The sequence below is a fragment of the Megascapheus bottae genome, chromosome 18, assembly GCF_031878675.1.
Source record: "Megascapheus bottae isolate mThoBot1 chromosome 18, mThoBot2.hap1, whole genome shotgun sequence".
Lineage (NCBI taxonomy): Eukaryota > Metazoa > Chordata > Mammalia > Rodentia > Geomyidae > Megascapheus > Megascapheus bottae.
The window spans coordinates 47,726,301-47,740,897 of record NC_143526.1 but is presented as its reverse complement, the minus strand read 5'-3'; the positions used below and the strand labels follow the sequence as shown (position 1 = coordinate 47,740,897).

The 14,597-nt window shown below is 45.9% G+C and overlaps 1 protein-coding gene across 5 annotated transcripts in view; it reads right to left on the bottom strand.

Moving 5' to 3' along the window:
- Positions 1 to 5,861: 5,861 nt before the first annotated feature.
- Gid8 (GID complex subunit 8 homolog) overlaps positions 5,862 to 14,597 on the bottom strand; it is a 22,410-nt gene continuing 13,674 nt past the window's right edge. For 2 of the 5 annotated variants that reach the window (XM_090352631.1, XM_090352628.1), the window contains exons 2-5: positions 11,031 to 11,160; positions 9,195 to 9,415; positions 8,525 to 8,722; positions 5,862 to 6,591 (exon numbers count right to left, since the gene is read on the bottom strand). In XM_090352631.1, coding sequence (XP_090208757.1) covers positions 6,418 to 6,591; positions 8,525 to 8,722; positions 9,195 to 9,415; positions 11,031 to 11,148 — 711 coding nt within the window. In that variant the 5' untranslated portion in view covers positions 11,149 to 11,160 and the 3' untranslated portion in view covers positions 5,862 to 6,417. Of the gene's footprint in view, positions 6,592 to 8,524; positions 8,723 to 9,194; positions 9,416 to 11,030; positions 11,177 to 13,738; positions 13,825 to 14,597 lie in introns of those variants that run through there. The other 3 variants (XM_090352630.1, XM_090352629.1, XM_090352632.1) reach the window with 3 other exon arrangements.

The following is a 14,597-nucleotide window of genomic DNA, read 5'->3' as shown; positions in this document are numbered from 1 at the left end:
TTAAAACCGGTTAAGTGGAGGGAGCTGCAAGCCACTTGAGGTCTGCAGGAGGTGACGTGTGTGAGGTGAAGGGAAGTGAGGACTAGGACGACAGAGCTTTCAGGAAGGCAGGCAGCCCCCACTAAGGCCGTCACTTCTCCTGAACCCTGCCTCCTTCCTAGTTCAACATGCATGATTCTGAAGGTAAGTCCATACAAATGAAGCTGAAAAAGAAAATGACATTTTTTTCTCTACTGCTCCTGACAAGCAATTCTAGATGACATAAAATCTAAATCACTAGGTGTGGATGGCAGAGCCAGGAAGTTCAAGACTATTGTAAACAAGATTGTTTCTTCAAAGAAATGAAGAGCCAGGTGCCGGTGGCTCACGCCTGTAACCCTAGCTACTCAGGACACTAAGATCGGAGGGTTACTGTTCAAAGCCAGTCCAGGCACAAACAGTCCAGGAGATTCTTATCTAAAATCAACCACCAGAAAGTGGGAAGTACATTGTGGCTCAAAGTAGTAGAGTGTTAACCTTTAGCTGAAGAGTTCAGGGGCAGCACTCATGTCCTGAGTTCAAGCCCTGTGATCACTCAAGAAATAAAAATAAAAAGAGCTGGGAGTTTGGCCTAGTGGTAGAGTGCTTGCCTAGCATGCATGAAGAGCCAGGTTCGATTCCTTGGTACCACATATGTAGAAAAAAAGCCAGAAGTGGTGCCATGGCTCAAGTGGTAGAGCTCCAGCCTTGAGAAAGCCCAAGGGCAGCACTAAGGCCTGAGCCCAAGCCCAGGACTGGCAAAAATGAATAAAGAAATAACCAGGGCCGGGAGTTTGGCCTAATGGTTAAAGTGCTTGCCTAGCATGCATGAAGACCCGGGTTCGATTCCTCGATACCACATACATATAAAAAAGCTGGAAGTGGTGCTGAGGCTCAAGTGGTAGAGCTCTAACCTTGAGAAAGTCCAAGGACAGTGCTCAGGCCCTGAGCTCAAGCCCACGACTGGCAAAAAAAAAAAAAGAAATAACCAGCACTGAATACAATTTCCAAACACCTGACTTCTAAACTGATTGAATGCTGACTATGTGGATAAAGGGAAAGGAACTAAGTCAGACTCCACAGAAGCCCGACAGGGAGCTTGTGATGAAGGCAGATGTCTCATGATTCCATCAGGATTCTTTTCAAGGTGCTTTTAGCTGAACCTCACAAATACCAGCAGTCAGGATTCTACCTGGGATGTGGTGGTGCATGATACAAGCTGAGCTACTTGGCAGGTGCAGAGCCAGGACTGCTGTTGGAGGATAACCTGGGCAAAAGAAAACTAAAAGAAAGGACAAGGGGCCTGGCTCAAGTGGTAGAACACCTGCCTGGCAAGTTATGCTCTGCATTCCATTTCTATATAGTCCGAGGAGCGGCCAGTCATCTTGGTGTCACTGAGGACCTGCTGTTTGCACAGGTGTTCCTAACGCCTCTCTTGCTCCCCATCTTTCATGCCAGTTTTGGGTGGCAGGTGAGCTTGCTTCACTCACAAAGGTCAGCTGGATGAGATCACAAATGTCAGAAACCTGATCCCCAGGAGTGAGCAACGGGAAATCAGAGCCACAACGACCATTTGCTGGGCACTGTTCCCTAGTTCTTTTGTTGGTGGTGGCCACGGGGCTTGAACTTAGCACCTCAGTGCTGTCCCTGAATTCTTTTGATCAATGATAGTGCTCTAAAACTTTCTGGGAGGTTTTCTGGAGGTTAATTGGAGGTAAGTCTCATAGACTTTTCTGCCCAGGCTGGCTTCAAACCATGATCTTAAGAGCTCAACCTCCTGAATAGCTAGGATTACAGGTGTGAACCACCAGAGCCTGGCAGTGCTCCCTGGTTCTTAATGTACCCATCCACTCTCAGGACCGGGCAGTCCCATGTGGCACCAGAAGCAATTCAACCCCACTTGAGCACTCCAGTGACACTTATGTTGTGAACTACTGCACAGCCTTCTGTGATTGGGAGACAAATGGGAGCAACAGGGCCAGCTGCCACCAAGACAACCACAGTATCCCTGCCATGCATGAGCAGTGATGAAGACTGCACCTTTCCCACACTTTATATCGAACACACCAAGTGCGGATGTTACCGCCCAGTGGGCGCTGCTCAGTGCCTTTGGTGGCGTCTTCTCCATGCTTCTCTCTCAGGTCTGAGGTGTCAAGAGAAGCACAAGGGCCAGAAATGCTGTAGCTGTCGGCTGAAAGATGACCTGGGGCTGTGGTGCAGTACTGCCTCTATTAAATTTTAAAAAAAGAAAAAAAACTGTTGGTTTTGTTGTTGGGGTGTGTGTGCACGTGCACATATGCGCGCTCTGGTGCATACTCGTGCTCGTGCTGGGGCTTACAGTCAGAGCCTGGGCACTGTCCCGGGCCTTTTTTGCTCAAGGCTAGCACTCTACCCCTTGAGCCACACTTCTACTTGCAGCTTTTCCTTGCCTGGGCTGGCTTTGAGCCATGATCTTCAGCTCTCACAACAGACAGGGGCCACCGGTGCCTGACTTGCTTCTATTTGATATAGGTGGAACTTTCCTGTGAAAAGATAAAGTACTGTTGGAATGGAGGCTGATCAACACCAACGTGTAGTTAAGTGAATGGGAAGGTTCTATTCTCCCGGTTCAATACAAGCATCTTCGGAGTAGTACTTGCTTGTTCTTGTCAACTTATCAATAGGAAAGAACATGCACTTTCAGAGGACCGTTCTGGGAAAATGTGAAAACGTTTACTATCAAATTAAGAACAGGCGGCAAAGGCAACCTATTCTGCGTTTCTCAAAAGATAGATGAGAGGCCAGGAAGCACAGATCTCGCCCCAGAGTAAAGAATTACAGAGTCAAATGTGCTTAACAGTACTCTAGCAGGCTGTGAATTTATACAGGAGTTTACATGACTACTGCTAACAATACAACTTATACATCTGAGAAAGAAATACATGTTTCTGAAACAAATATCCCCGTGGTAAGCCACATGTGCACGGTGGGGCCACCCAGGTGGCAGGAGTGAAGGCTGGTGCCCACCGCCGCCCTCACCCCCAGCCTCAACGGCAGAGGCACACCTGCACACCACCACAGGTGCTCTTACTGCGTCTTTTGTTCACACGAGAGCGGCACAGTCCCGGAAGGGATGCCTGCCCCTTTATGTCCCGGATGCCAGGGCCCGCGTCAGCAAGCGAGTCAAGGTTCCTCTCAGCAATGCTGCCTCCACTCTCCAAACCAGCTGCACACAGGAAGAAGACAATAAGGACATCACACTGCTTGACAAAGGCTGTCTTCATTCCCGACAGCAACGGGGACCCGCTTGTTGATTCTGCACACACAAGGTCAACAGCTCTCAGCTATGTACCAACACAGACTTTGGTCTCAAACGTTAGTCCCAGCCAACTCCTGCCTTTTCCAGAACCTACAATTAATTCAAGTGGCAAACAGATTAGTTCCCCACATAATCTCTAGGCTTCAGAATGTTCCAAACTGGGATTTATTCCACATACAACTTCATGATATGAAATAAAGTACAAAAAATTCTCAAGTTTCATTTATTTCAAGGCACTTTCCACCAGAAGGCATAAAAATGAAAAGAAAAAGCTAATCTGTACAATACAACCATGTTTCAATAGTCACCAGAGTGAGATCCCAAGGAGGCAAAGAAGGAAGCCATACTGAAACTGACTAACTCGGTTTGCTTGCTGCAGTCGAAGACTACAGCCCAGGAAGGGCAGGCGGAGCAGCCCCCGGCAGGGACTCACGCCCAGTCCACTGGCGATCCCGGGAAGAGACCCCAGTGTCTGAAACCGTCCAGGCATTCTGACTTTGGCGGATCTCAGCACTGACTGAATTGTAAATAAAATAGCAACACTTTGTCGTATACCACTCACCAATACTTCATGAGAGCCCCATTCATGACCCCACTGTCTGTGGATAATCCTGTTACTCTGTCTCCCACACCTCTGAGCGTGAGAACAAGTCAAACTGATTATATAGTTAGTACCTATGTAAACAATCTTATATACACTAATAAGATAATATCAGTTATCTGGTACTTTATCTCTCCCCAATGTCTGCTACATTTAAACTACTAACTACTTGAAGATTAAAACTCCCTTATCAACTACCTTAATTTTATCCTCAAATCTAAGGAAGGAAAGAATCCCTCTAAAAAAAAGATCACAGCTAGAGATGGCTGCTGAGAGCTACCCTGCCTGGAGCCAAGGGTAGACTACCAACACCATCCTGTGGCCTGCAGGGCAGCAAAGGGTCCCTCTGGGGACTGGGTTGGTTACAGAATGCCCATAACAGCTGCAGCTCCACATCTTTTATATTCACTCTAGCTAAGCATGAGTACGGCCGAAGCGCCTACCTCCTGAAGCCAAGAGCCGAGGATACCGCACTCAGATCCAAGGAGGTGGGAAGTAAGTCCTCTGCGAGAACGGCTGACAAGACACTGAAGGAACATGCTCAAGGCAGGGCACATCGGGTACAGAGGGTCCACCGGGACCCTAGTCGCTGGAGAGCAGACTGGGAGGCCATGGTTTGAGACCAGACCAGGCAAAGCTAGTGAGACTCCCTCTTAACCAAGAAAAGCTGAGTGTGACAGGTGCCTGTCACCCTAGCTATATGGAAAGGGTACACAGGAGGACTGAGGCCAGCCTGGCATAAACAGGAAATACTATTTTAAAAAATGACAAAACCTAAAAGGATAGCTGAATGCCTGTGGCTCACACCTGTAATCCTAGCTACTCAGAAATCTGAGATCTGAGGATTGCCATGCAGCGCCAACCCAGGCAGGAAAGCATGTTATCTCCAATTAGCCATCATAAAGCCGCAAGTGGAACTGTGGCTCAAGTGGTAGTCTTCAACAATAAAGCTAAGGAACAGCATCCAGGTCCTGAGTTCAAGCCTTAGTACTGGCACACAAAACAAGCATGAAGGGCTATAGCCATGGATCAAGTAGTAGAGCACCTGCCTAGTTAGCTAGCCCAAGGCCCCGAGTTCTGACCCCAGCACTGCCTAGAAACAGAAAGCCAGCACATACAAAGGAGTGTGCTAAGAGGCCAATCAGCTGTCAACTAAGCAGTTAGGTATTAGCCAATGAGCAATCATAGCCCGCTCTAACCTAGCTCGTTGGTATGCCTCAAGCTGCCCAACAAGGCAAGCAGTCCCCTAGTTCCAGTGTCTGGGAGGCTGAGGCCAGGCGGGGGAGGAGGAAAGATGGCATCTGCACTGCTTACATTCCCACCAGGCTTACTGAAGGGGGTCCCTGCTCCAGCAAGGTCTCCACACACATCTCTGCCCTGATCTACATATGTACACACCATCGCCCAGCAGAGACTAGTGCCATGCCACACCTCACGGCCACACCTCCCACCAAGTGAGCAGCAAGTAACTGAAAAAAGCAGGACATCTGCAGCGTTGCTGACAACTGGAGTTGAGAACTACTCTGCCAAGCTCAGGAGCAGACGAGAAAGGCTGACAGGCCTTGTGTGACAGCCTCGGTCCTGGTCCCCACCAGCACCCAGGGCTGTCTTGCTGTCACACACACAAACTGGTCGAACTCACTCTGCAGCTGTCACCACTGCATCAGCATAGGAAAGTACACCAAAAACAAGGGCTGCTTGAGATGAGGACTTCTCATGGGACTTTCTTAGAATCAAAGAGAAACCTTTATTTTCAACAAAATTACCTGTAAGAGATGGCCCACTGGTCTGCTATGAACAGTCTCTCATCACATACAGCACCAAAATATATATTTAAAAAAACAAAACCACACAGCCTGCCCCTCACACACACATCACCCCCAAAGCCATACAATCCAAACCAAAAGGCATGAACAAACCAAACTCAATACCTGCACACACAAGTTGTCTTTGAATTAGGATTTACAAATTTATATTCTTTCCTATGGGAAAAAACACACACACAAAACAAAAACAAGATGGTAAGGAAAAACTTGAAGATGAAGGCTTGACAAGTCTTAAGAAAAATTTAAGAAAACATAGTCTGTCTACAAGCTAACAGAAAGCCAAAGAATGATCAGTGCTTTTCCAATGTTTTGGGTGGGAAGCTTTATGGCTGACTGATAACCGCCACCAACGCAGACTTCCAACGCAGCCTTCCTGGCCAAGGAGCTCATGGGCAGCCAGAAACACCAGGAGCCCACAACAAGGAAGGTCGGCCCGTCCAACCCTCAGGTCGCGTCACAGTGCACACACGGCATCAGACTCCAAGAGCCGGGGTCTTTCGCTGTGGGTTTGCCAGCATTTTAAAAGGGTGGCTTTCCCCCTTTCAAAAGATGCTGGCTCAAAAACAACATGAAGTACACGGGGAGAAAGGTTCTTTACTGCAGTGAGGCTCTGTCAGTCGTGGCCCGAGAGATGCGAGTCCTATGCCGGTGACTGCGGGGTCCAGGCACAGGCTCTACTTGGGCTCCTCAATCACACCTTTGCTGAGGTCTGTCATTTTGGGATATTTTACTTTCTTCTGGTCCAACTCATTCTGAGCCCAAAGTAGCAGTTTCAGTAATTTTGCCAGCTTAGGTGTGGACTCACGATTTTCATAATCTAGAACAGCTTGGTTAACTTCACTCCACACCTGGAAAACAAACACATCTAAATAGAGACAACCATACATGTAACCTACCAGCAAATTCTCTCAGTAAATTGCAGTGCATACACTTGGATGCCTTTTTTGTGGGAAAAGCCTGCCGCCCATTTTGAAGAACATTTCACCTAACTATAACTACTCTGAAGTCAGTCAATAGTCCTTGCCTGGAGCAGCCTCCAGTCTGGTCTGCATGTCACATCCAGCCTGAAGGCCCCTGAAGGACGCAGCACTGCAGGAACCATGGGAATAAAGAGCAACACAGTGGACCCCTGAGGAGAGGTGATCTTTCAAATGTGGTGTTGAGAGGGGACAAAGCCCAGAAGGGAGGGGGGGTTAGCAATCAGAAGAAGAGGAAAGTTGAAGAAACATAGGTCTTGTCTTTTCTTTTGTGCCAGTACTGGAACTTGAACTCAGACCTTTACCCTCTTGCTTTTTCCACTCAAGGCTGGCCACACATCCAATTCTGGCTTTTTGCTAGTTAACTGGAGATAAGAATGTCTTGGATTTGTGTGCCGGGGCTGGCTTTGAATAGGGATCCTCAAATCTCAGTCTCCTAAATAGATGGGATTACAAGTGTGAGCCACTGACACCCAGCTGGAAATATGGATTTTAAATTACAAATACTTAGGACACTGTTTCTAAGACACCCAAGAGTTTTTAAATTCAAAAGGAAGAAAGGTGAGATAAGAAAAGCTTGCAAAGGGACTTGGATCCTCCAAGTTTCACAAAAGAAAAAGTATACATTAGAAAGGCGTTATGCCAGCCCAAGCAGGAAAAGCTTGAGCCTCCTGTTTCCAATTAGCCACTACAAGTGGATTTGTGGCTCTAGTGGTAGAGCACCATTGTTGGGCAAAAAAGCTAATGGACAGCACCCAGGCCCTGAGTTCCAGCCCTAGTATGGGCACACACAAAAAGGAAAGTTCACATATACCATGACAAATAGTGTATGGCTCCTATATACTATACAGCCAGCCAATAAAAACTGTTAAGAGTAAGCCCAGACATTATACCTTCTAAATGGAGCCTAAAACAGCTATAATTTTTTACATACATGTACAAAAATAGTTGTTATAAAGATACTATAGCAATTAAAAGTCGTATCTTAGGCTAGGCACTGGTGGTTTATGACTGTACTCCTAGCTACACAAGAAGCTGAGAAAAGAAGAAAGAGGGCTCTGTTTCAAACTGAGTCTGTAAACCCAGGGTCATTTGTCTCTTACCACATTACAATTTCTGTACACACAGAATCATTTTGGAAGCCCTTCTCTGAGCATTGTCGAAAGATGAAAAAGGGCAGCAGGGCACAGTGGCTCACGCCTGTCATCCTAGCTAATCAGGAGGCTGGGATGTGAGGATCAAGGTTCAAAGCCAGCCTGGGCACAAAAGGACCTGAGACTCTTATCTCCAATTAACCTCTAGAAAACAGAAGTGGGGCTTGGCTCAAGAGTAGGGTGGTAGCCTGGAGCTGAGAAGCTCAAGGACAGCGCCTAGGCCTGGTTCAAGCCCCATGACCCACAGAAAGAAAGAAAGAAAGAAAGAAAGAAAGAAAGAAAGAAAGAAAGAAAGAAAGAAAGAAAGAAAGAAAGAGAGAGAGAGAGAGAGAGAGAGAGAGAGAAAGAGAGAGAAAGAGAGAGAGAAAAAGAGAGAACGAGAGAGAGAACGAGAGAGAGAAAGAGAGAATGAGAGAAGAAAAAGGGCTCCTCCTGGAGCCTGGCCTAGTGCCTACCTAGTGCACATGAAGCCCTGGGCTCTATTCCACAGAACCACATACACAGAAAAGGCCAGAAGTGGTGCTATGGCTCAAGTAGTAGAGCGCCAGCCTTGACAAAGCCCAAGGACAGTGCCCAGGCCCTGAGTTCAAGCCCCAGGACTGGCAAAACAGAAAAAAGAAAAAGGGCTCCTCCTTCTTATGAACCCCTACCTTTTGCCTCTGCATCATGTGAAGGAGGTCTCCAAAGGGTGACTCTTCAGGGCTGTCGAAGGCCAGCAGGGCCAGCGTGCGCTCCATCTCTGTGAGGCACTCTCTGCTCTCCTCACCCTGCTCGGCCAGCTGTGTCTGGGCGAACTCCAGGGCTGCCTCAGTCTCACGCTGGCGGATCAGCTCGATCAAATGCTGTTGCTGGTCATTGGAGAAGACAGACAAGTTTAGCCAACACACTTGGCAAGTAACACTTGGGATGCCTAATGATAAAGACTGACATGATTGGCTGCTACACACCTAAAAGAACAACACTGCACACCTGGTTCCATCCAAAGTGGGCCTAGGAATATAGCTTAGTAGTAAAGTACTTGCCTAATGTTAATAGTAACCATGCAGAGCCTGAGGTTCCATCCCCTGTGCCACAGACACAGAAACAGAGATCAGAGGAATCGAAAGGGATACTATTTTGCAGCACTTCTGAGTTGTTAAATTTTCATCTTAAAAACAAGAAAGCAGCTTCTGAAATACAATAGCAACTAGCTCAAACTTCATTGCCACAGACACTAAACCGGCACCGTATGGATTGAAGTAGAGAAGCAGCCAGTGAATTCTGAGTCACTGTAAGCAACCTCAGCTGACTGAGCATCCACTGCGGATTCCTAAAACGCACCTGCAGATGAAAGTAAAGGTACCGGTTTGTGTCCAAGAGCTCTGGGTGGAGGCTGTTGATCAGGGCGATGGCTTCCTGAATCTGACCCTTCAGAATCATCTCCCGAATCTTAATTCGTTCATCAAGGGTTTCCAAATCCACACTTGGTTCAATCCCAGATTCCATTCGAAACTTCTCTGCTGCTTCCTTGAAACCCTCTGAAAAGAAAGTCATCTTCATTGCTGCCAAACACAGTAGGGGTTATCAAAGGCTTTCTATCTTTAGAAAATACAAAAGCTCAACTACATAATCCTCAGTCTGAGCCAGTTTTAGGGACCGCGTGCTGCTGTCCTGTGATATACGAGTGAAAGCCTAGAAACATAGAAGTGAAAGGACCATGTTCATTCCGTCTTGCCCTGTTCCAAAGCCGAAACTTACCAACCAGAGCTTAGACCAACTGCTGACCCCCTATGTGGCCTGGTGCCTTGAAGGCTGGGATTATGTCAGGATGTTGGATCCACATGAGGCAGTGTAGAGCCTCAGTGGGACTGCTGAACTTCCATGCAGTATTCTAGTGGCTCCCTCTCTTAGCACCTGCAATTCTCTCCAACATGAAAGCCAACCATAGGCCTAGATCTTGTCAGCTTTCTAAAAAGTGTTGGGAGAGATTCATTTGGAGGGGGAAGGGTGCTACAGTTGAGCAGGAGGACAACTTCTCATTTTGTTTCTGGGAAATCCTAGGGATAATCTCACTCCAGGTAGCACAGACCTCCCTCTTCCCAGCAGAAGACAAGTGCCTGCTCCTTCAGGTATTCCTGTGCACTGGCTCCACTCTGTTAAGTTGGGCACATGACTTCTAGACACAGGTCACTATACGTCAGCAGACTGGCCAAAGACATCCATTTAAAACTTTTTTGGGGGGTGGGGTGGGGGCTCTATCGCAGGGCCTGGGCACTGTCCTTGTGCTTTCTCAAGGCTAGCACTCTACCACTTGAGCCACAGCACCACTTCTGGCTTTTTCTGTATGTGTGATACTGAGGAATTGAACCCAGGGCTTTGTGTACATTAGGCCATGCTCCCAACCCCAGAACATTTTTTTTGGGGGGGGGGGTCAGTCGTGGGGTTTGAGCTCTGGGCCTGGGCGCTGTCCCCGAGCTCTTCAGCTCAAGGCTACTGTGGAACCACAGCGCCACTTCCAGTTTTCTGGTGATTAGTTGGAGATAAAAAGTCACAGTCTTTAGTGCCCGGGGTTGGCTTTGAACTGAGACCCTCAGATCTCAGCCTCCTGAGTAGCTAGAGCTATAGGCGTGAGCCACAGTGCCCAGCTCCCAGAACACTTTTTAAAACAAAATTGTTTTGTTTTTTGAGAGAAGAGTCTTGAAAATAGCCCAGGTTAGCCCGGGATTCAAAATACCAACCCCTCCTAGTCAGAAAAGCCTTAATGATTTTGATGTAAAACTGTCAATCCTAACACAATAAAGTATAAAGTGAAAACATCTCCTGTTTGAGATAAGCCTGGGCTATACAAAGAGCTCCTATTTCCTAGTACTAGCAAAACCAAAGAACAAAATCCATCAAAGGCCAAAAAACAGGTTTTTTACTTAGGTCTCAAGCCTAGAATAATGATTCTATCTCCAGAAAAGGCAACTGTTAACATAATTTTTTACTAGACTATCGGGTTTTAACTGGCCATTCAGCATTGGTAATATCATTATATGATATTTTAGATACACTTTCCCTCAGTCTATATCCTAGCATTTGTGTATCACTGTGATTTCACAATGTCTGAACACAAAACTTTACCAATGAGCTTTAGGGCTCACACTTTATTTGAACAAAAAAATAGAATTATATTACCTGTGACTAGGTAGTTCATGATGAGACGATTCATGTCTGCTCGTTGAACATGCAAGTTATTGAGCTTTTCCATCCATTCATCTTTCGTTATTTCATCGGGTTTTTCTGCATAACTCATTCTGATTTATTTCTACAGGAAGAAAATGCTAGAATAACTGGTGAAATCTATGCCCACTGTGATCATTTCAAATACACAGCAACCATAGAAAGTAAAAAACTGCAGTATCTTTTTGGGGGGCAGGGGGAGGAGTGTTGGTTGTGAGGCTTAAGCTCAGGGCACTGTCCCTGAGCTCTTACTGTATTCAAAGTTAAGAGTTCTACCACTTTGAGCCATAGGTCCACTTTGGCTTTCTGGTGGACTTTCTTGCCTGGGTAGGCTTTGAACGCTGATCCTCAGATCTCAGCCTCTTGAGTATCTAGGTAAATACAGGAATGAGCCACAGGCACCCAGCCAGAAAGACATTTTAACTTTGATAACAGTAAGTATAAAGGGTCTGAGACACAAATGCATGCTTGGGAAATGAAAAATGACACATTTAGAAAATAGGATAAATGAAACAATTCTCTCAGAATTAAGAGGTTTAAGTGTCATCAGATCCAGCAAGGCCTTACAAGTTGAGGGATGTGATTAGGTTCCTTAAGAAGTTCACTGGAGAGTTAGAAATGGAAAAAATACATACATGCTATAATACATGTATTAGGGACACTGCAATGCTGGGCACCAGTAGCTCATATGTCTGTAATCCTAGCTACTTGGAAGATGAGATTTGAGGCTTGTGATCCAAAGCCAGTTCAGGCAGACTCTTGTCTCTAATAAACTACTCAGAAACAATGGCTCCAGTGGTAGGTAGGACAGTAGCCTTGAGCAAAAAGTTCAAGAACAGTGCCCAAGCCCTGAGTTCAGGCCCCAGAACTAGCACACACATGTACATATACGCATAAAACATACAAATACAAAGTTAACTCTAATGTTATACTATTGGTCTGACAAACAAAACAAAACAAAACTGAAGCCCGGTGCAGTGGCTCATGCCTATAATCCTGGCTACTCAGAAGGCAGAGATCTGAGGATCAAGGTTCAACGCTAGTCCAGGCACAAAAGGACCTGAGACTCTCATCTCCAATTAACCTCTAGAAAATGGGAGTGGGGCTTGCCTCAAGGGTAGGGCAGTAGCCTTGAGCTGAAGAGCTCAGGGACAACACCCCCGGCCAAATTCAAGTCCCATGACCCACAAAAAATAAATAAAATAAAAATTGATAGTGACAAGGCCAAGTATTAACCAAAGCATAGAGCTCTCTTGGTAATTTTTACTCTTGTGTCAATAGACCAATATAGTGGAAATAATTACACATTCCTTATAAAACTTCCAAATGATGTCCCTTATAACTAACTATCTAAATCACAGAGAAAAACTCATCATGCATCAGACAATCTTGTTCACAGATACACTGTTCAAAATGGCAAAAATGTTCACCCAACAGGAGCATGCAGAGAGGAACTAGGGCATAAATAACCCATGTCCCAAATCCCCCAGGCAGATTTGTTGTGGAATTTGGAACTTCACTGATGATGCATAGACGACATGATACGAATTAACTCCAGTTTATGACATACAGGATTCTGGGGAGCATCCCACTGCCCGATTGAAATGTATCCACAGTAAGGGTAGGGAAGCCCACTAAACTTTATTAAGTCAGATGGTGTCACCAAAAAGGTTGAAAATAACAACTGCTTTTAGTTTCAGAGATGCCTGGATTTGAGAAGGACTACAATCCTGCATTATACACAAGATTTAATGAAGCAGTTAAATGAAATCACAGAATCACATGGAAAATGCTCAAGAAACTATGCTAATGGCAGCCAAGCAACCAACAAATGAAAAACCAAGTTAAAGTAGAGGCCCAAGTATGGCATGAATTTTGAGGGGAAAAAGAAAGCAGTATAAACTACATATACTTGGGCTGGGAACATGGCTTAGTGGTAGAGTGCTTGCCTAGCATGTATGAAGCTACATAAAGCTGGAAGTGGCAGAGGGCTGGCCTTGAAAGCACTGGCCTTGAACACACAGAGGCTCAGGGACAGAGTACAGGCAGAGTTCAAGGCCCAGGACTGACCCAAAACAAACAAACAAACTACATATGCTTTAGCAATAAATAAGTGGCAAACTTTTTATTATTATTCTTGTGAGGGGGAGGGGAAAAGGGAAATAACAGATGTGGCTTAGAGGTAGGTACTCTCTCTGAGCTCTTTTGCTCAAGGCTAGCACTCTACCACTCTGAGCCACATCTCCATTTCTGGGTTTTTTGGTGGTTAATTGGAGATAAGAGTCTCATGGACTTTAGTGCCTAGGCTGGCTTTGAACTGCGGCAATCCTCAGATCTCAGCTTCCTGAATAGCTAGGACACAGTCATGAGACAGTGCTTGTCTTTGTTTTGCATTTTTAAGTGAAAAAAAGCATGAAACCTGGCACTCAGGTGGTGGAGTCTGTGGAACGGGGGTGGCAAGGCAAAGCCCCAGGGCAGCTGTGCCATATTTGAGAGTACTACCTAGTCTCTCCAAGTGAGTGGGGAGGTAATGTAGTGTGCTGTGTTTTCATACGTTGTCAGTGATAAACCTTTTGGGTATCACTTGGTAGACAGCAAAGTGTGAGGTAACTCGTTTCAATAGATTAAAAAAATTAAAAAGTGACTTTGGTTTCTGGGCTCACAATGGATATGCAGGGGAGCTGAGCAGCAAGATCAACAAGGAGACGCTCCAAAGAGGAAAGGCAGGACATCAGAAACCAGGCTGGGTCAGGAAGCTTTGGCCTTGGAGTCAATGACAGCAGCTTGTTTGACTGAACATGTAAGATAAATGTATGGCAAGAGCTGAAATCTGGCAAACAAAAATAAATATGGTCAAAAATTATATATGCACGAGAACAATGAAACCTGTCGAAATTGTTTTAAGGGGGAAGGAGAGAGGTGAATAGGCTCAGGATATACTGTAAACATGGATGGATGATCATGAAATCCCTTTTGTAGAACTAATATTTGTGAATATAAAAGGAAGCTGACCAAAAATAAGTAGAAGAAAGTGAAGGACAATCATAGATCAGAGGTTTTAAGTGTGAGGACTCAGAGGATGAGGCCACAAACAGGAGGGAGGAGGACTGGGAGTGGAACAGGTTTGAGGAGCAGGGCAAGTCTGGGTGACTACCAGACAGGCAAGTGGGGAAGTCTACCAGGCATCCAGATTGCAGGTCCTGGGCTCCACAAACACTGATTACGAAAACACAAAGGAAGTGTGTGTGTACATTCGTGGACATTCACACATCTGTAAGACTAACTCTGTATAAGAGGCCAGTGTGTATGTGTGTGTATATGTGTGCATGTGTATGGTGTGTGTACACTCGTGTACACTCACACACCTGTAACACTAACTCTGTATAAGAGGCCAGTGTATGTATGTATGTGTGTGTGTGTGTGTACACTCACACACCGGTAACACTAACTCTATATAAGAGGCCAGTGTGTGTGTTTATGTGTGTGTATACTCGTGTACACTCACACACCTGTAGCACTAAC